We start from the raw sequence: 19,349 nt of genomic DNA, 5'->3' as shown, positions 1-19,349 counted from the left end.
TTCGTCCCACCTTTATCAGTATGATAATATCTGTATAAGAGCCAAGGTCCTGAAGAGCCAGTGATTGCTCTGGAAAGATTCTTATATCCACTACCCTCGGGCATAGCTTTACCAATTACACTGTTCACCTCATGATCTAACACGCGGTTGAACGTCTTAATTGTAGCACTATTAGATATTGGCTCAAGCACAGATCTAGGTTAAAGACGACGTACTTGTTCATGAATCTCAACATTATGAGCATCATTGCAGGCTATTGTTATGAAGACTGATGTAACTAACTTTTATGAGAGAGACAGTGAACAGTGTTTAAGACCACGCAATGGGTGCTTTAGGTGCTTAAATTGCACCACATGTCCATCTATGACAGCCAGTACGTACATCCTCATTCAGGCAAAAAAATGTACATTAAACATCGGGTTACGTATACTACGAAATTTATCGTATACATGTTAACATGTCCCTGCTCCCTGTCCCAACTATGTTGGGATGACAGAGAGGACCCTGCGAGAGCGAATGGCTGGTCATCGTTCCTCCATCTTACATTGTTTCTTATGAACTCATTAAATACATTGGAGGAAGTTTACATAATCCTTTAATTGACCTCGTATATTTGCCAAACATTTGTTTTTACGTCCCTATGTTTGTATTGCGGTTGCCGTGACAAAGGGCGATGTGTGTGCCACATCGCCTGGCACGTTGCCGTGCCAGTGGCGCCTGGGTGATGACTTGCATACACGGCGCCGCCAGGCGGGACCCACGGTCGGCGTCTGACCTCACTGGGGTTTGGTATGTATATAAATGTTGCACCTATTGTATCATTTTGTGTTCTGAAGAAGCCAATAAAGAGCTTTGAAACCTACGCTGGGAGTTTTGTTTCCACTTCCTCCTAACAAAAACACAATTAGACTTTTTGAAAAGCTGTGTGTGTCTCTGTGTGTGTGCGCACGCGTGTGTCTGTGTATGTATGTATGTATGTATGTATGTATGTGTGTCTCTCTGAGGGCAATATTCAATGTAAAAAATCGCGGTGTGCAGCTAATCCTGTTTAGGATTCGCTGCACACTTGCTGTGTTCCGGAGGGCTGGCTGCCACTCGCTCTCCCAGTATTCAACGTCGCAGGGGCTCGTTGCCCCTCGCGGCGAATCTTAACCCCTGCAGCGGACGAGCATCCGCAGCAGGGAGCCGTGGGACGGTGGCAGGCAGGGAGATTGAATTCTCCCTGCCTGCCCCAGAACGTATGTGGAGAGAAGGAGGGCTCCCCGGGACCCAGGCAGCACAAGCTGCCACCCTCCCCCCAGAGCCAGCAGGGGACCGGGTATATTCACTGCTCCCGATTGTGCATATGTAATGATCGGGAGCAGTGAATATATGAATATCTAATGAGCGGCTCTCGGCTCCGGCCCCCTGCTGGCTGCTCTGTGTAAAAAAAAATATATATATATATATATATATATATATATATATATTTTTTTTTATTATTAAATATATATTCATGTGCTATAAGCACATGAATAAAAATAGCATGCCCCTTCTCAGAATAAAATTCCTGATTTTTTGACACCAAAATTAAAACAAAAAAACTTTTATTTTAAAAGTTCACATTCCACTTCTCCATGAAAAGATGGAGAATTGCTACACGGAGAGACACGGCGAAAATCACTTAGAAAGACGGCGAAAATATCACATTGAATAGGGTTGCTCGCTTTTTGAGACCAAAATTCTCCGTCCAACGCGAAAAAAGCAGAAATTCCCCATAAAACACGGCGAATTTTCCTCATTGAATACTGCCCTATGTGTACGTGTGCATGTGTTGTTTTTTTTTATTTCTCAACTATTAGTAACCTGGACACCGCCCATATTGAGTAATAGTGAAGTATTTGATGCACACTGTGGGGGAAATTTACTAAGATGGGAATTAGACTTCACATGTGATGTTGCTATGGGAAACCAATCAGATCATGTCTACGATGTTCTAGAACAGGCATGTCCAATGTTGGCCCTCCAGATGTTGTTAAACTACACATCCCAGCATGCTTTGCCACAGTTTTGCTATTAGAGAATGCTAAAACTATTGCAAAGCATGCTGGGATGTGTAGTTTCAAAACATCTGGAGGGCCAACGTTGGACATGCCTGTTCTAGAACCTTGATGGCTAACCTTGACACTCCAGCTGTTGTTGAACTACACATCCCAGTATGCTCTGCTTCAGTTTTGCTATTTGGCCTTGCTAAATCTGATGCAGAGCATGCTGGGATGTGTAGTTTAACAACAGCTGGAGTGTCAAGGTTAGCCATCAAGGTTCAAACATAGTAGACAGGATCTGATTTGTTGCCCATAGCAACATCACATGTGAAGTCTAATTCCCATCTTAGTAAATGTCCCCCTGTATTTAGATATTGGTGACAGTGGCTACAGGGAGGTGACAATGTAACAGGGACCTGGGTTTCCTAAACATGTATTTAAATATTTGTATTAATATAGAACCTTTTTCTCAGAACCTTCTACAGCAGGCTTGTCCAACCTGCGGCCCTCCAGATGTGCTAAAACTACACATCCCAGCATGCCTTGCCACAATTTGGCTATAAGGGAATGCTAGAATGATGGCAATGCATGCTGGGATGTGTAGTTTCAGCACATCTGGAGGGCCGCAGGTTGGACATGCCTGTTCTACAGCATTGGTGTAGCAGGATGAATTGGCATACAGTACCTTGAGGGGAACCAGTGACAATGGGGTCTCTGTACTTAGCCTTGGTTGGAGAGAGATAAAGGGGCTGATTCACACCTTCCCTAGGCCGCGAATGTTCGGACCCCTCCTTTTGACCAAGCCGACCGATTACATGTCAACCTTCTTTATGTTGTCCTTTTCATCCTGTTGTCCTATTGGACGTCAACCTTTTGGTGTTGACTTACTCACTGTCTATCTGGACAATGTAAAGGTATTAACCCAGGCATGTCCAAACTATGCCCCTCCAGCTGTTGTGAAACTACACATCCCAGCATGCCTTGCCATAGTTTTAGCATTCCTTAATAGCAAAACTGTGGCAAGGCATGATGGGACTTGTAGTTTCACAACAGCTGGAGGGCCATAGTTTGGACATGCCTGTATTAACCCGAAACCATGGTGTCCCCCCCCCCTCCTTAAATTCTTAAGTAAAAAACCCATATCACGTATATGTATATATGTTATATGACACAAAACCCCCAGTATAACTGTCAGCGATGTAACCGCTTTCGCGCCACTCGCTCACAATACCAATAACATGCGGAAAACAGAATTGTGTTACTAAATACATCAGATTTTATTTATTGGCCCCTCAGATGGTGCTGGGGGCCGCGGGTTTGTCAGATGCTGATGGGGACCTGACTTCTCCTACGTTGATGATGGGGAGACAATCACAGATCCCCACTTTCAATATCGCACTCCTTCTGCTGATTTTTCATGCGATACATTAATAACGACATAATAATTAAATTGATGATAGACACCGCGAGTAACACACATAATATAATCCTTATGGCGGAAGCACTGGCCTCTTCTTTGATGGCAGTAGGGGTGCTGACCTCCCCCACACTGGTGCTGGGGGTGCTGGCCTCTCCGATGGTAATGCTGGGAGTGCTTGCTTCTCCCAGTCTGGTGCTTCCTTCTTCCAGGCTGGTGCTGGCTTCTACCAGTCTAGTTTTGTCCTTTTCCAGTCTGGCACTGGAGGGCTTTGTCTCAACCAGTAAGGCACTAAGGGTGCTGGCCTCTATCAATAAGGCACTGGGAAACGTGGCCTCTCTCAGTATGGCACTGGGGGCGCTGGCCTCTTCCAGTGTGGTGCTGGGGGTGCTGGCCTCTTCCAGTCTGGCACTAGGGTCAATGGCCTCTCCCAGTCTGGCAGTGGGTTCAATGGCCTCTCCCGGTGTGGTGCTGGTCTCTTCCGGCATACTGAGCACTCCTCCCAGTCTTGCGCTGAGGTCCTCATCCACATTCAGCATGCTGCTGCTGTGCATTCTGGGCGCTGCTACTTCTGCGCTGAGGTCCTCATCCTCTTTCATGTAGCCGGAGATGTCGGTGATCTCCCCGATGTCACTTTCCACTTTTATTCCTGGTGGGAATTCAGTATTCTATAATATAAAAGATAAAGAAGTATTAAGCAACGACACAGCTATAAAGATACAAAAATAACATTGTGACTCACATGTAACAAAACTGTGAACAAGCAAAATGTCTATACTTACATTCAGATCCTCCATGTCAGGAATCTGACCATATATCAATGGCAATAACGCAAAAACTGAAATACAAAAACAATAGATTAAATCAAACGTCATCCTAGCCCCGCCCCCCAGTAATATCTGAACTATATAGCAGTGGGTGTGGTTACGCTGATGAGTCTCGGTCACCACGCCCCTGTACCGCCCCCTCACCTATATCTTCCACTATATACAAACAGAGAACATATAACAGTACTCTCTAATCATTTACTATTGTGGTCTCTGTTTGACTACAGGGGAACATGCTGAGATTTGGGATATTATACACAGGGGTCTGGGATATTCTGGGACAAACTATAAAATGTATTTATCCCAGGAATAGGCGTCACCTATGTACAGAAACATGGCTAATCCGCCGGGATCTATCTGGGTACCTGACAAATATAATATAATGTTACTTATCCCAGGTTGTTATACTCACAGTATACAATTCGTACACACACAGTCGCTGTCATCCTCATCCTCATCCTCTTCATAACAGCTCTGAGGCCTTTGCCTTGGGGGGGGGAGTTTATATAGCAACACCAAGAGCATGTGACATCACTGCACTGTGATGTCATAATACATATGATTTTTTTTTTTTTTACATCTCATACCTCTGTGATTGGTTCAGCAGTCAGAATATCTGACATCATGTCTGCAGGGGACAGATAAAATGAATAAATAAATACATTATTAATTTAAGGATGGATCATCTCATATATTCAGCAATAAATGTTCATTGCTCTAATGGAAATATCCCCTTTATCCAATTGTATATATATATTACAGTTACAGAGGTGGGACTCCAGCACAGTCCAGAATTCAAAGCGAGGGGGTCACATAAACTGTCCGTGAGTCCAGGAGAGTGATGTTTGAGGTGGCAATAGGTGTGGTTCCCCTTTTTGAATATTGGACAGTGGTGCAGTCCCACCTCTGTAACTGTCACTGTCAAGGAAGTTCAGATAGAGAGCTTTTTGTACCTAATGGAATTACACCTGTGTAACTAATGTGTCTGGAATTAAAGGGATGAGGTGGTAACCCGAATATATCTCTTATATGTTTAGCCAGATCTGTCACTCATCACCTGTGTATATAACGTTCCCGCCCAGCGGGATACACAAACCCGCCCCCCCTAGGGAAAAGACTAGTGTTCTATGTGTATAACGTTCCTGCCCAGCGTTATACACAAACCCGCCCCCCCTAAGGAAAAGGGATGTGGGACCATTTGTAGACAAGTAGATAGACAGCCATTAGGTCGACACCATTAGTTCGACAACTCAATATGTCAACATGCTTTTAGGTCGACATACCATTAGGTTGACATGTCATTAGATCGACACTGCCATTAGGTCGACAGTGTCTAGGTCGACAGTCAAAAGGTCGACATGGTTTTTTTCGCTGTTTTTTTTGGACGAAATGTCGACACAGTCGACATGGACACAGTTTGAAGTGAACCGCAGCCCCTCGCTTCGCTCGCGATGCTTCGGGCACACTATTTTATTCTCCCACCACGCCCTAGTGGATAGTAGGGCATGAAATACCGCCTGTCGGCACATGTCGGCTCAAAAAAAAACAGTGAAAAAAAACATGTTGACCTTTTGACTGTCGACCTAGACACTGTCGACCTAATGGTTGTGTCGACCTAATGACATGTCGACCTAATGGTATGTCGACCTAATGACATGTCGACCTAAAAGCATGTCGACCTAAAAGCATGTCGACCTATTGAGTTGTCGAACTAATGGCTGTCTATCTACTTGTTGTCTACAAATAGTCCGGATACCAAGGAAAAGACCAGTGTTCTACTCACCCCACCCCCTTGACCTCCCCCAACCAGCCAGGGCTACAGTACACGCCCCCCATCCACCATTTCTCCACAGCCACCATTACTCCCGCACCCCCCCCCCCCCCCCCCCAACCAGACACCCGCGACCACCCTTCCGGCGATTTGCGCGCCCCCCCCTCCTGTGATTCGCTTGGGGGGCGTGGCCTAGCAACGTTACTACAAGGAAGGAGCAGTGAGTGTAACCGGCTCCAACAATTCTCAGTGTCCCTGCACCGTTTTACGCCGTATGTGTGCGGTTCTCATACCGCCATTCTGGTACGTGATCCCATCCTATTCTGTTTGTTTGTGCATCCAATAAATTTGTGTTAAAACATTTACATGCACCATGGATGGCCGATTTTCGACCTTCAATATATAAATGTGTGTGTATGTGTGTATGTGATGCAAACGGGGCCTCACTACACTTATCTGTATTTAATGTAAGACCTAATGTTCTTCACCTTGTTCTGTACACCTTGAGATACTCGCTGTCACTGGTGCGGCCTGTATGACACTGATCCAATCTGATCTGCGACTGTTATGGCCGGGAAGGTGGGGACGGGGATTACCACCTAGATTTGCAGCATATTATTAGAGGCCTCATGTCGTTTCTTCATGGCGCTGTAGCAATCAGTGAAGCAACGCTGCAGGAAGTGTCCAGCACCCAGCGGCAGCACACAGAACACTGGGGAACGGCTGCCCTTAGCGTTACTCACATCAGCTGCTCGGATCCTCTGGTCGGATGGGTACACCAGGAACCGCATGAGGAGCTACAGGGCCTCGGGGGAGGTGTCAGGGATGATGGCCGGACGGGTACACCAGGAACAGCATGAGGAGCTGCAGGGCCTCAGGGGAGGTGCGGGGACGATGTGCCCAGCTGCAGTACACAGAACACTGGGGAACGGCTGCCCTTAGTGTTACTCACATCAGTTGCCCGGATCCTCTGGTCGGACGGGTACACCAGGAACCGCATGAGGAGCTGCAGGGCCTCGGGGGAGGTGCAGGGACGATGCGCCCAGCTGCAGTACACAGAACACTGGGAAACGGCTGCCCTTAGCGTTACTCATGTCAGCTGCCCGGATCCTCTGGCTGGACGGGTACATCAGGAATCGCATGAGGAGCTGCAGGGCCTCGGGGGAGGTGCAGGGACGATGCGCCCAGCTGCAGCACACAGAACACTGGGGAACGTCTGCCCTTAGCGTTACACACATCAGCTTCCCATATCCTCTGGCCGGATGGGTACACCAGGAACAGCATGAGGAGCTGCAGGGCCTCGGGGGAGGTGCAGGGACGATGTGCCCAGCTGCAGCACACAGAACACTGGGGAATGGCTGCCCTTAGTGTTACACACGTCAGCTGCCCGGATCCTCTGGCCAGACGGGTACACCAGGAACCGCATGAGAAGCTGCAGGGCCTCGGGGGAGGTGCTGGGACGATGCGCTCAGGAGTAAGGGGGCGGTGGTCTTTGAAGGAGATCTTGTTATAATCTCCGAAGCGTGGCTCGGTGGCTCGCTGCACTCGCCACACTATATAAAATCAACTCCATGCATAGTTGGATAGTGGGGGTATTAAATCACCCTTGGGTGACTACACAATTAAAAATTGGGTCTTTACAACACAGCCACTCTGTCCCTAAACATGACTGGGCCTAATTCAGTTAGGATCGCAAAAGCAAGATTTATTATTTGTATTCTCTCTGCTGAGCAGAAAGGAAATCGAAAGCAAATTTGCAGACATTTTTCATCTGCACAGAACGGACAGTGTAATGGTTAGTATTACTGCCTCACAGCGCTGTGGTCATGGGTTCTATTTCCACCATGGCCCTAACTGTGTGGAGTTTGTATATTCTCCCCATGCTTGCGTGGGTTTCCTCAAACAAACCAAAAATATACTGGTAGGTTAATTGGCTCCCAACATGTGGTAGGGAATATAGATTGTAAGCTCCACTGGGGCAGGGACTGATGTGAATGTTTAAATATTCTCTGCCCTATAGTATATGTGTGCGCTATATAAATAACGGGTAATAAATAATAAAATATTCGCTTGGGGAGGAAGAAGAGAGTGGGTCAGGGACTTCTTATAGATACTGTAGAAGCAGCGTAAGCCTGAGAGATGCTGAAGAACCACAAGTACCAGCCATGACCTGTGAGCCGTCAATACAACTGGGCTGTAAGACTGCGCTGGTGGTGACAGGCATTTATGCAGCAGTATATAATGTAACCGTATCCTTCATCATCTGGGACCGAGCAGGCGTACTAATGCTCCTGTGGGTGGGGGAGGGGGAACGCAGGTGGGAAATAGCTGGTACCAACGTGGCACTGCCTAAACCCGAATTCAGTGTTATATGTAACCTGTCTGCATTATTGGCGTTCTGTAATCCAGGAAGTGCCTGCAGATGCCGTATGGAACAGGTTGATTTGAGTTAGAACTGGTCACTTTCTGAGTCTTTTCACCTCGGCAGCGTGAACTCAGGTAGTGCTCATTCTAGCACCCTGCACCCCTCTGTATCTCTCTGCTAATAGCACCACAGCAGAGTGCGACACCCCAGGCAGGAAAGAGGAACTGCACAGGTTTTAAAAGGTGCAGGTGCAGGGCCCTTACAGTTTCTGTTGTCGGCTTTGTATCATTCGACTCCAACCAACAACCAGGAATCCAAATTCTGGCATCAGATTCTGCAACATCGCCATCGCCACTTCCTCATCTTCACTTCCTCAATCCCAGGAATCGGGATTGAAAAATGCTCAATCCCGGGATTCCCGGGATCAGCATGCCTAAAATAAAATTTCCCCTGTGCCCCCCACACTAAATTACTATTGGGGAGGGGGGCAGGTGACAGCGGTGCGTGACGTGGGTGGCCTGGCGGCAAGCAGGTGCCGGGGCCACACACTTACTTTTGGTGAGCGGGTGAAGCAGGCGGCTTTGGTGAAGAGCCAGGTGGCTGGGGGAGGCCCTAGCGGATCCGACGGTGGGGGTGTAGTGCTACGGCCTGCGCAGCGTGACCTGTGACCTAATCACATAGCGCAGGCCGCACGCCGCGACGGGGACAGCATCTGAGCGAGTGCTCAGACGATGCCCGGCATTAGACTGCGCATGTGCAGTCTAATCCCGAGATTGGATACTCCAATTCCGGGATTGAAATCCCGGTCATTTTGGGGCCAAATTCCAGGATCCCCCCGATCCCAGGATTGGCCACCCTACATTAGAAGCAAAAACAAGTGTTTTCTAATCACCTAAAGAGGAATTAGTGCCCGGAAAATAACAGGTGTACAAGAATAACATCAGACGAAGGTGTCCTTAGCTGCTCCAATCCTAAACATAGATTTTGACGGCAGATAAGAACCACTTGGCCCATCTAGTCTACACCTTTTTTAATGTTACCTCAAATCATATTTGATCCTTATTTTTTTGTAAGGATATCAATATGCCTATCCCAAGCATGTTTAAATTGTTCTACTGTATTTGCCTCTACCACCTCTGATGGGAGGCTATTCCACTTATCTACTACTCTTTCTGTGAGGTAATTCTTCCTCACATTTCCCATGAACCTTCCTCCCTCTAGTGTCAGTGCATGTCCTCGTGTTCTGCTGCTCCTCTTCCTGTGAAGAATGTCTCCCACCTGTACCTTGTTAAAGCCCTTGGTATATGTGAAAGTTTCGATCATGTCCCCCCCCTTCTCTGCTCTAAAGTATACATATTAAGATGTTACTTTCCTGGTACGTTTTGTGATGTAGGCCATGCACCATTTTAGTTGCCCTTCTTTGTACAGTCTCTAATGTATTTATATCCTTCTGGAGATATGGCCTCCAGAACTGGACACAGTACTCTAGATGAGGTCGTACCAATGACCTATACAGTGGCATTACTTCTTTCTTTCTACTGCTGATACCTCTCCCGGTACTTGTGTATTTTGGCGGCGCCCATCGCATCGCATACCATAACGCATACGATGGTATGCGATGCGACGCGATATCGTACGATAGTGCACGATGGCATACAATTTTGAAATTGTATGCCATTGTACATGGCATACAATGCCATACGATGCGATTAAACATTGTATAAGCACCCTAATGGGTGCTTATACAATGTTAAGCACCCTAATGGGTGCTTACAATGTTAAATGCACCCCCACGCCACCCCCCCCACTATAAACGTGAACCCGAAGCGTGGCGAGCGGCGGCGGTACGCATCCTACGACCTTTTTATACCCCCACTATCCACATCGGCGTGGAGTTGAGAATAGAATAGTGTGGCCAGCGCAGCAAGCCACCGAGCCCGAAGCGTGGCGAGCGGACGCGGATACCTGTGAAGCCCACAAAGGGACGCGTTTACCTGTGAAGGTATCCGCTGCGCTCGCCATTCTATTCACAACTCCACGCCGATGTGGATAGTGGGGGTATGAAAAGGTCGTAGGACGCGTACCGCCACCGCTCGCCACGCTTCGGGTTCACGTTTATAGTGGGGGGAGTGGCGTGGGGGTGCATTTAACATTGTAAGCACCCTTTAGGGTGCTTATACGATTTTTTTTATCGTATAGAGGGTCAAAATCGCGTTGCATCGCATGGCATGCGATGTGTTCATCGTACGACAGACATCGGGGGCGCCGCCAAAATACACAAGTACCCCTCTCCCTATGCAACCAAGCATCTGACTTGCCTTCTTCATTGCCTACCTGCCTTTAAAGCTGCCCATACACGCTGCTTTGTGGGCGTGCTGTACTAGCACAGATCACATTGCATTGCATGTTCATCCGTTGTGCATGCAATTTGATGCAATTTGATGAAAACTAAGTAAAAAAAGTATGTGCTTGCACATACTTTTTGTACTTAGGTTTCATCAAATTGCATCAAATTGCATGCACAACGGATGAACATGCAATGCAATGCAATGTGATCTGTGCTAGTACAGCACGGAAAGCACGCCCTCATAGCAGCGTGTATGGGCTGCTTTAGTCCCCTGAAATAGTGACACCTAGATCCCTCTCTTCCTCAGTAGTTTCCATTATAGTGCCATTTATACTATATTGAGTCTTTGGATTTCTGAGACCCAAGTGCATGATTTTGCATTTTTTGGCATTAAACTGTAGTTGCCATTCTCTTGACCATTCCTGTAATCTACCTAGATCATCAATCATTTGTTTTACCCCTCCTGGTGTGTCTACCCTGTTGCATATCTTTGTGTCATCTGCAAAAAGGCACATTTTACCCTCAATTCCATTTGCAATATCACCAATAAAGATATTAAAAAGCACTGGTCCAAGTACAGATCCCTGAGCTCCTCCACTTGTAACCTTTCCCTCCATTGACTGTACTCGGTTTACTACAACTCTCTGTTTCGGTTTCTCTCTGTTTTCTGTCCTGCAACAAAGATCTAATCCATTCAACCATCTTAGAATCCAATCCCAAGTTTTCAAGTTTATTTAAGTCTGCGATGTGGGACAATGTCAAAAGCCTTACTAAAGTCTAGATAAGCTACATCTACAGCCCCACCTATTGCTTAAGTCACCCAGTCAAAAAAGTCAATAAAGATTTGTTTTGCTGATGCCTATTCATTGCCCCCGTTTGCTGACAGCATTAAAGGCGGATTCCGACAAAAAAGATCTGACTTTAAAACCAGTCAGATCTGTTTTGTTGGAAACGGACGCAGATTGTCAAATTCACAGCCATTTTGACAATCCGCGGCCGTTTTTGCTGACACACCCACTTTGACACTCAACAGGCGGAACATTGAATTCCGCCTGTTGAGTATTTGTCAAGAGAATAAAGAGTCGCCTATAGCGGGAGGGAAGATAAAGTCAATGAAGACACAAAACCACTTCCAGGTCACACATACTGAACTTTTTCCCATGTTGCGGTTCTCAGAGGGCATTGACAGAGACCTCCCTAGACCACTCTCCTCTCCCGTAACCTCTGCGTGCTCTGGAAGTAGACACTACTTACCACTCCTCATCCTCAAGTCTCCATCACAGAAACCACAGTATACTTACATTTATTTTATTGAAAAATTCATAAATACTGACAATAAGATAATCGCACAGCATCGCCAAAACTACCGGTCACCGCCCTGTACCGGGGACCACAGAGCCCTAACCAGATAAAAAAATAACAATGGTTACACCATCTGGATTTTGCCATTGAATACTATTTTGTAAAAAAGAGGAGAAGGGGCGCTGGCATAGCAACCCCTCAACTAGAGATTAAAAAAAAGAATTGTAGGTTGGTTGCTACTGGTTACAGCAATGCTTTCCCTGTGCATCAGAATTCATAAAATATGCATTTAAACCTGATTCATGCAATTAACAAATCCTATTAAATTGCAATGATTGTTTTAAACAGGCATGTCCAACCTGCGGCCCTCCAGCTGTTGTGAAACTTCACATCTCGGCATGCCTTTCCATAGATTTAGCATTCCCTAAGAGAAAAACTGTGGCAAGGCATGCTGGGAGGTGTAGTTTCACAACAGCTGGAGGGCCGCAGGTTGGACATACTTGGTTTAAGAGATGTCCATTAAATTCATGGTTCAATGTTGGTTGGACAGAGCTGGAGGTATGTATACCAAATGTATAAACAGCTGGAAACACTTCTTATAATACATCAGGCATGGGCTCCCCAAAAAAAATCAGAATTATATTCCAAGTTGAAGTACCGCTGAAGCGTCTGTAGATGGCAGTGTTGATCCACAAATGAAGCAGGTCCTGCTGTCTCTCTGTGCAGCCCAGGATACTACCAGCTGGATCCATCCTATAGTCCTTGCTGTGTCCGCCAACATGAGTGACGTCAGGATTCGTCAAAATCAACCCCCTTGGCTGCTTTTTTACTTAAAAAGAAAAATACCAAGTTAGACATGAGCTTTATGGTATACAACGCCGATTCCCAAATCGGTCAGTATTGACCCCTGACTATATAAAGCAGGAATGGGATCATTCGTCAGACTGCATTTAGGTCTACAGTCATTAGGTCGACCCCACTAGGTCGACTGGCAGGAAGGTCGACCTGACTTAAGGTCGACATGGGCCAAGGTCGACATGACTTAAGGTCAAATTTGCATAAAGGTCGACATGAGGAAGGTCGACTGGTCATAAGGTCGACATGGGTTTTTCACTGTTTTTTTTTACCCGAATGTCAACACATTTAACATGGACACAGTTGGAATTTAACCGCAGCCCCTCGCATCGCTTGCAATGCTTTGGGCACGGTGCCTCGCTGTGCTCAGTACACTATTTTATTCTCCCACCACGCCCTAGTGGATGGTAGGGCATGAAATACCGCCTGTCGGCACATGTCAGCTCAAAAAACAGTGAAAAACCCATGTCGACCTTATGACCAGTCGACCTTCCTCATGTCGACCTTTATGCAAATTCGACCTTAAGTCATGTCGACCTTGGCCCATGTCGACCTTAAGTCAGGTCGACCTTCCTGCCAGTCGACCTAGTGGGGTCGACCTAATGACTGTAGACCTAAATGCAGTCTGACGAATGACCGCATCCCATAAAGCAGGCATGTCCAAACAATGGCCCTCCAGCTGTTGTGAAACTACACATCCCAGCATGCTTTGCCAGTTTTGCTCTTAGGGAATGCTAAAGCTGTGGCAAGGCATGCTGGGATGTGCAGTTTCACAACAGCTGGAGGGCCATAGCTTGGACATGCCTGATATAAAGCTTTCCGGCATCTCACAGGCTATTAAATATCAACCCGTATCTGCTTTATAAACTTCTACATCACTGAGGAGATCTGGAAATCATGCCCTGCTACTACCACACCAGCGAGCCAAGACTGTATCAAGAGACACAGGGTGTTGAGTTACCTCTTACAGCCAGGATTTATGAGTGACTCCCCAGGAACCCTCTTCTTCACCTGGGTGACGGAGCCCGCGTACCCTTTCCTCCGACCATCAACATCTAAACAGAGGATGAATCTTACATTAGGAGCATCGTCAACTTTTAATCTGCGCAACTAATGACGCCATCTTGGCAGCGCTAAATTCGCACTAACCTGGGATATGTACTAAGTGGTTCCTTTCAGATTGCTTTGCTGGACTGACGGATGCCGACGCACTGCCTTCTGCAGCTGCAAAACCAGAACCGAGCACTGGGTCAGGATATGTGCGACATAAGAGTAATTTACATGGTGATTTCCGAAAGGGCGTCCATTGCCTTCACACTCCGTAGGAAGCCATTTTGTAAGATGAACCAGAGGTGGCCACTGCCCAGGCTGCATCAGGCGACATTCCCTGCTCCTCTGTAAGGTCATGTGTTCCTCAGAGCCATTTAGAAGAGGTTCAGCTAACAAAATGGCCGCCACCACCATGTGACCAGCAATGCACCAATGAGAAGGAGAACGTATATTTCACTGTGAGGGATAAAACACCATATGCCGCCAGTACAAAATCGGTGACAGGTACCTTTAAGGAGGCCCTCCAAATCCCTCACACGGTCAGCCATATCGAACAGAGCCTCCTGCACGTGTGCCCGCGCCTCCGACACGGGAAGCTTGAGAAGATCAAGACTGACATTCCCAGACTCTGCCGTTATAGACAGGCTAGCAAGGCTGCCATGGATCTCTAGGACCGGGGCTCGGCTCTGGAACGTTTCCCTGAGAAGGAAAAAACATACAATGGATGAAATGAATCAAAGCTTGGCCTGTGAGCGTGTCTATATCCTATAACCATGGCAACACGTGAGCTAATCCAAAATGGCTGCCGTGTGTGTGACCAAACTGAATGGAATCCACATTTCTGGGAACATTGACCAGATTATAACGGCAGGCCATAGCACGAATGGCGGAAAACACGGGATATTACCGCAGTTTGCCCACCAGCTCCTGTGAAGTCATCCCGCGAACTGCATCCTGAAATGAAAGCCAGACAGGACAGTCAGCCAGGAAACCACCCAGCACTTACTATTACTGTAATCAATACATGGAGGACATACCTGGGAGGCATCTCACAAAGAACGCGGCATGGGGGAGTAACACTACATACGATATGGCACAATGGCAAATAGTAGGGAGCAACACGGGGCCTATAATTTATGGGGTGTAATCTGTAAGTGTGTGATGTACTACAGGAAGCGCTGGTGACAGACAGGGCTAAGTCACATCATTCTGTCCACACACGTCCCTCCTGCGACTGGTGGCCCCAGACACTTAGTCTAGCGCAGTATAAACAGAGCAGGGGAGTACGTGACATCACCGGACAAGAAGGGCAGTACGTGACACCACCGGGCAAGAAGGGCATTATTGGACAAGAGGGGCAGTACCGGGCAAGCGGGGCAGTTCGCGACACCACCGGGCAAGCGGGGCAGTTCGCGACACCACCGGGCAAGCGGGGCAGTTCGCGACACCACCGGGCAAGCGGGGCAGTTCGCGACACCACCGGGCAAGCGGGGCAGTTCGCGACACCACCGGGCAAGCGGGGCAGTTCGCGACACCACCGGGCAAGCGGGGCAGTTCGCGACACCACCGGGCAAGCGGGGCAGTTCGCGACACCACCGGGCAAGCGGGGCAGTTCGCGACACCACCGGGCAAGCGGGGCAGTTCGCGACACCACCGGGCAAGCGGGGCAGTTCGCGACACCACCGGGCAAGCGGGGCAGTTCGCGACACCACCGGACAAGAGGGGCAGTACGCGACACCACCGGGCAAGAGGGGCAGTACGCGACACCACCGGGCAAGCGGGGCAGTACGCGACACCACCGGGCAAGCAGGGCAGTACGCGACACCACCGGGCAAGCGGGGCAGTACGCGACACCACCGGGCAAGCAGGGCAGTACGCGACACCACCGGGCAAGCGGGGCAGTACGCGACACCACCGGGCAAGCGGGGCAGTACGCGGCACCACCGGGCAAGCGGGGCAGTACGCGGCACCACCGGGCAAGCGGGGCAGTACGCGACACCACCGGGCAAGAGGGGCAGTACGCGACACCACCGGACAAGCGGGGCAGTTCATTATAGCACATAACATTACTGTACACACCCAAGAGCTTACAGTCAAAATGATGGTGGGACTATATTGAGAGACAGCAGATGCAGTAGATAGTTGTAGTGGGTCAGTACCCACTCATTCATAAGGGACGCGCTGGCTGGATCAGGACACGCTGGCTGGATCAGGACATAGCGGCTTGACCTTTACCTTGTGTCAACCTTTTGTTACTGTCGACATAGTCACGGTCTATCATTTATACCATAACCTTGCAATTCCAATTTCCAAGAATGGCAAATGCTGCCATTGGGGTGTCTTACCCACTCCTCCAGGGCCTCCTCTATGGGGTCCGTCCTCCACACTTCATTGCCATCTGTAACACTAGAAGTAAGGAGGGAAGACGCAGCTTACCGACATATACAATACAAGGAAAACGATTCAGACTATAATATCGTGCGCTCAAATAGCAGCCCTAGTAACCACCTCCGAGAACCACTTCAATTTTACCTACAATACCACATAGAATTTGGCAGGTTTCCAGGCCGCTTGATAATATTCATTAAAATTGCCGATGCCTTGAAAAAGATACCGCAAGGTATTGAAACCGGTCGGCTGTGGCTACTTTGGGACAGTAAAAGGACTTTTTGGGATCCCTTACCATATTCCAGCATCCAGGGACGCCTGTTTGGGATAACAATTTAGGCTTACTTTGTCTGCATTTTGTTTGTGGACAAAGTCAAATGGTGAGAGTCCCATATTTCTGATCACTGCATGTTCATATTTTAATTGTGTTGTATTAAAGTGTATAATCTGCACCGTAATGTCTCATCATTTTGAGACAATATCCATTTTGAGGAGAGGACTAGAAGGAAGAACATATCCTTGGTGACCTTATGCTTTCAATTCATACGCTTTTGTCTACTTGCTGCGTAGACTGAGATATTTGGTACGGGTTTTCTGCCCTGGAAACCTGCCAAATTCTATGTGGTACCAACATATACAGTACACACAGGCCGGGCACCTGCACAGCGCAGGGAATTGACCGCCACCCTACACATGTGTGATTACACACCGGTGCCAGGTGCGGGTACCCCTACACTTCGCTGTACATAGGCACCGCCACATGGGACACGTATAGCGATGCCAGGCCAACACCCAAATTCCAGACATCAGAGGTGCTACCATGCTGATACTTGTAGTTCCACACAGAAAATGCAGTATTTAGTGCTGCTAATCTGCATAATTATACTCAGCGATATAAGGGGGGGGGGGGGGGGGGGACACGGAGGGGCGTATCATAATTTAGGCCAGGTGACCACATCTGGTGGGTCCTCAACACTAAGGTACAAGCCCAGCGCACAGACTGGCACTCAGAGGAACGCAGTGCAGAGGATGCTATACGTCGACAGCGGAGAGTAGGCACTTGCCGACACAGACAAATAATGCTGAATAGTAATATAATGTATACGACAAACACACACCTATAGCACAAACAAACACACACACACACACACACACTCCTATAGCACAACCCAAACCTGCAGCACTGCCTACCCCTGTGCACCCCCTGCACTGCCTACCCCTGTGTACCCCCTGCACTGCCTACCCCTGTGCACCCCCTGCACTGCACAGCCGGGTCACTCACTGTAGCCTCACGCCGCTCCCAGCAGCCGGCAGCCGGGTCAGGCACAGGTAGCGGCGGCCGGAGAGCAGCAGGGAACAGACCGGAGACCAGACCTCCGCCGCCTCCATTGTGTCACTCACTGCTGCCGCTGCTGCCGCGGGTGGGCGGGCCAGGAAGCCGGGGAGGGGCGGGGCCTGTTAGACACGTGGGCGGGGCTACATCCATGCTGCCCGGTAGAGAATGTGATTAACCCTGCAAGAGCCAGCACTGCACCTGACGTTCATTCTGGAGGGGGCTCAGGGGTGCCCGCGATGTACTGCATCCGATCAGGCGTGTAGGTGTGTGCCAGCTGGGAGAGTTGGGCACTAGCGGGATGAATTAGGGTAAATTTAAAAAAAGTGTCAACGTTTAATGTGTCAACCATTTTGCATGTCAACTTTTGGAACCCTTCAATGTAAGACCATTTAACCATCAATCTTTTGCCCTATCAACTTATTGCCTATCGACATATGATGCCGACTTATTGATTATCTATGTATGCATACCTCCCAACGTGACCCATGGCCGGAGGGACACAATGCTCTGCTCCTGGACTTCCCTCTTAATGTATGAATAGCATCAGCTGTTTTGGAACAGATTAACTAATAAGAAAGGTTTTTCACCACAGGTGATGGTAATCATACATAAAGAGGAAAGTCCAGAAACAGAGCATTGTGTTCCTCCTGGAGGGGTGCCGGACGCTATCCCGACGTCGGGATCCCAACTGTCAAAATGCAGACAGACGGGTACCCGGCGGCCACCCGCTATTTTCCCTCGTGGGGGTCCACGACCCCCATAGAGGGAGAATCATACTTGCCTAACTGTCCCTCTCCATGCGGGAGAAAATGCTCTGTTTCTGGACTTCCCTGGTAATGTAGGATTGCCAGCACCTGTGGTTAGCTAGGTAAAGGTGTTTTACCATAGGACGGTGATAGCAATCATACATTACCAGGGTAGTCCAGGAACAGAGCATTTTCTCCCGCATGGAGAGGGTCAGGTAGGCAAGTATGGGGAGAATAGAATAGAATAGGCGGCGAGCCCGCAAGGGGCTTTGTTGCGCTCACCAGGCAGTTGGGATCCCGACGTCGGGCTAATGACTGTCAGAACCCTATACCACACCCTCCTGGAGAGGGTCATGTTGGGAGGTATGATGTACGGTCTTTCCTTCAATCCCTATAACTGGTAGTGCAGCAAATCTGATGTGACTGTAATGGGGAGCAGAAACCTTGGTACCAATTCCAGATTGTTGATGGATCCCCGGCTCCGCAGCTTTCCAGGCCTGGTTTTTGGCAAGGACGAGAGAAACCAATCACAGAGGGCGGGGTAAATGGCTGCATGGAGATGGCCCTGGGGCTGTTGCATCAATCATTACATTTTATATATAAATATACTGCTCAAAAAAATAAAGGGAACACAAACAACACAATGTAACTCCAAGTCAATCACACTTCTGTGAAATCAAACTGTCCACTTAGGAAGCAACACTGATTGACAATCAATTTTGCATTCTGTTGTGCAAGTGGAATAGACAACAGGTGGAAATTATAGGCAATTAGCAAGACACCCCAATAAAGGAGTTGTTCTGCAGGTGGTGACCACAGACCACTTCTCAGCTCCTATGCTTTCTGGCTGATGGTTTTGGTCAATATGGAAAGCTGGTGGTGCTTTCACTCTAGTGGTAGCATGAGACTAGGGTGACCAAC

At 48.3% G+C, this 19,349-nt stretch overlaps 2 protein-coding genes across 2 annotated transcripts; both read right to left on the bottom strand.

Annotated features, from left to right (window-relative positions):
- Positions 1–3,377: 3,377 nt before the first annotated feature.
- LOC146036513 (uncharacterized) lies at positions 3,378–4,704 on the bottom strand. Its single transcript, XM_083160492.1, has 2 exons — positions 4,224–4,704; positions 3,378–4,109 (listed from the first exon to the last, which is right to left on the bottom strand). The coding sequence occupies exons 1-2, from the start codon at positions 4,314–4,316 to the stop codon at positions 3,396–3,398; spliced, it is 807 nt and encodes a 268-aa protein (XP_083016618.1). The 5' UTR covers positions 4,317–4,704; the 3' UTR covers positions 3,378–3,395.
- A 7,798-nt stretch (positions 4,705–12,502) lies between these two features.
- Positions 12,503–17,772, bottom strand: PAXX (PAXX non-homologous end joining factor). Its single transcript, XM_083161202.1, has 7 exons — positions 17,629–17,772; positions 16,304–16,364; positions 14,866–14,912; positions 14,467–14,657; positions 14,058–14,132; positions 13,870–13,963; positions 12,503–12,882 (listed from the first exon to the last, which is right to left on the bottom strand). Exons 1-7 carry the CDS (start codon positions 17,733–17,735, stop codon positions 12,843–12,845), a joined length of 615 nt encoding a protein of 204 aa, XP_083017328.1. The 5' UTR covers positions 17,736–17,772; the 3' UTR covers positions 12,503–12,842.
- Positions 17,773–19,349: the final 1,577 nt, after the last annotated feature.

The sequence above is a fragment of the Crinia signifera genome, chromosome 9 (genome assembly GCF_055691185.1).
Source record: "Crinia signifera chromosome 9, ASM5569118v1, whole genome shotgun sequence".
Taxonomy (NCBI): domain Eukaryota; kingdom Metazoa; phylum Chordata; class Amphibia; order Anura; family Myobatrachidae; genus Crinia; species Crinia signifera.
Note: the sequence above shows the minus strand (reverse complement) of the source record. Positions and strands in the feature narration are given on the sequence as shown.

Coding starts and splice junctions, on each gene's coding strand:
- LOC146036513 (XM_083160492.1), bottom strand. CDS start 4,316: ATGACGTTTGATTTAATCTATTGTTTTTGTATTTCAGTTTTTGCGTTA. Junction 4,110..4,223: donor CTGACATGGAGGATCTGAAT/GTAAGTATAGAC, acceptor TTTATATTATAG/AATACTGAATTCCCACCAGG.
- PAXX (XM_083161202.1), bottom strand. CDS start 17,735: ATGGAGGCGGCGGAGGTCTGGTCTCCGGTCTGTTCCCTGCTGCTCTCC. Junction 14,913..16,303: donor AGGAGGCCCTGGAGGAGTGG/GTAAGACACCCC, acceptor CTTTCATTTCAG/GATGCAGTTCGCGGGATGAC. Junction 12,883..13,869: donor ATAAATCCTGGCTGTAAGAG/GTAACTCAACAC, acceptor TTTCTTTTTAAG/TAAAAAAGCAGCCAAGGGGG.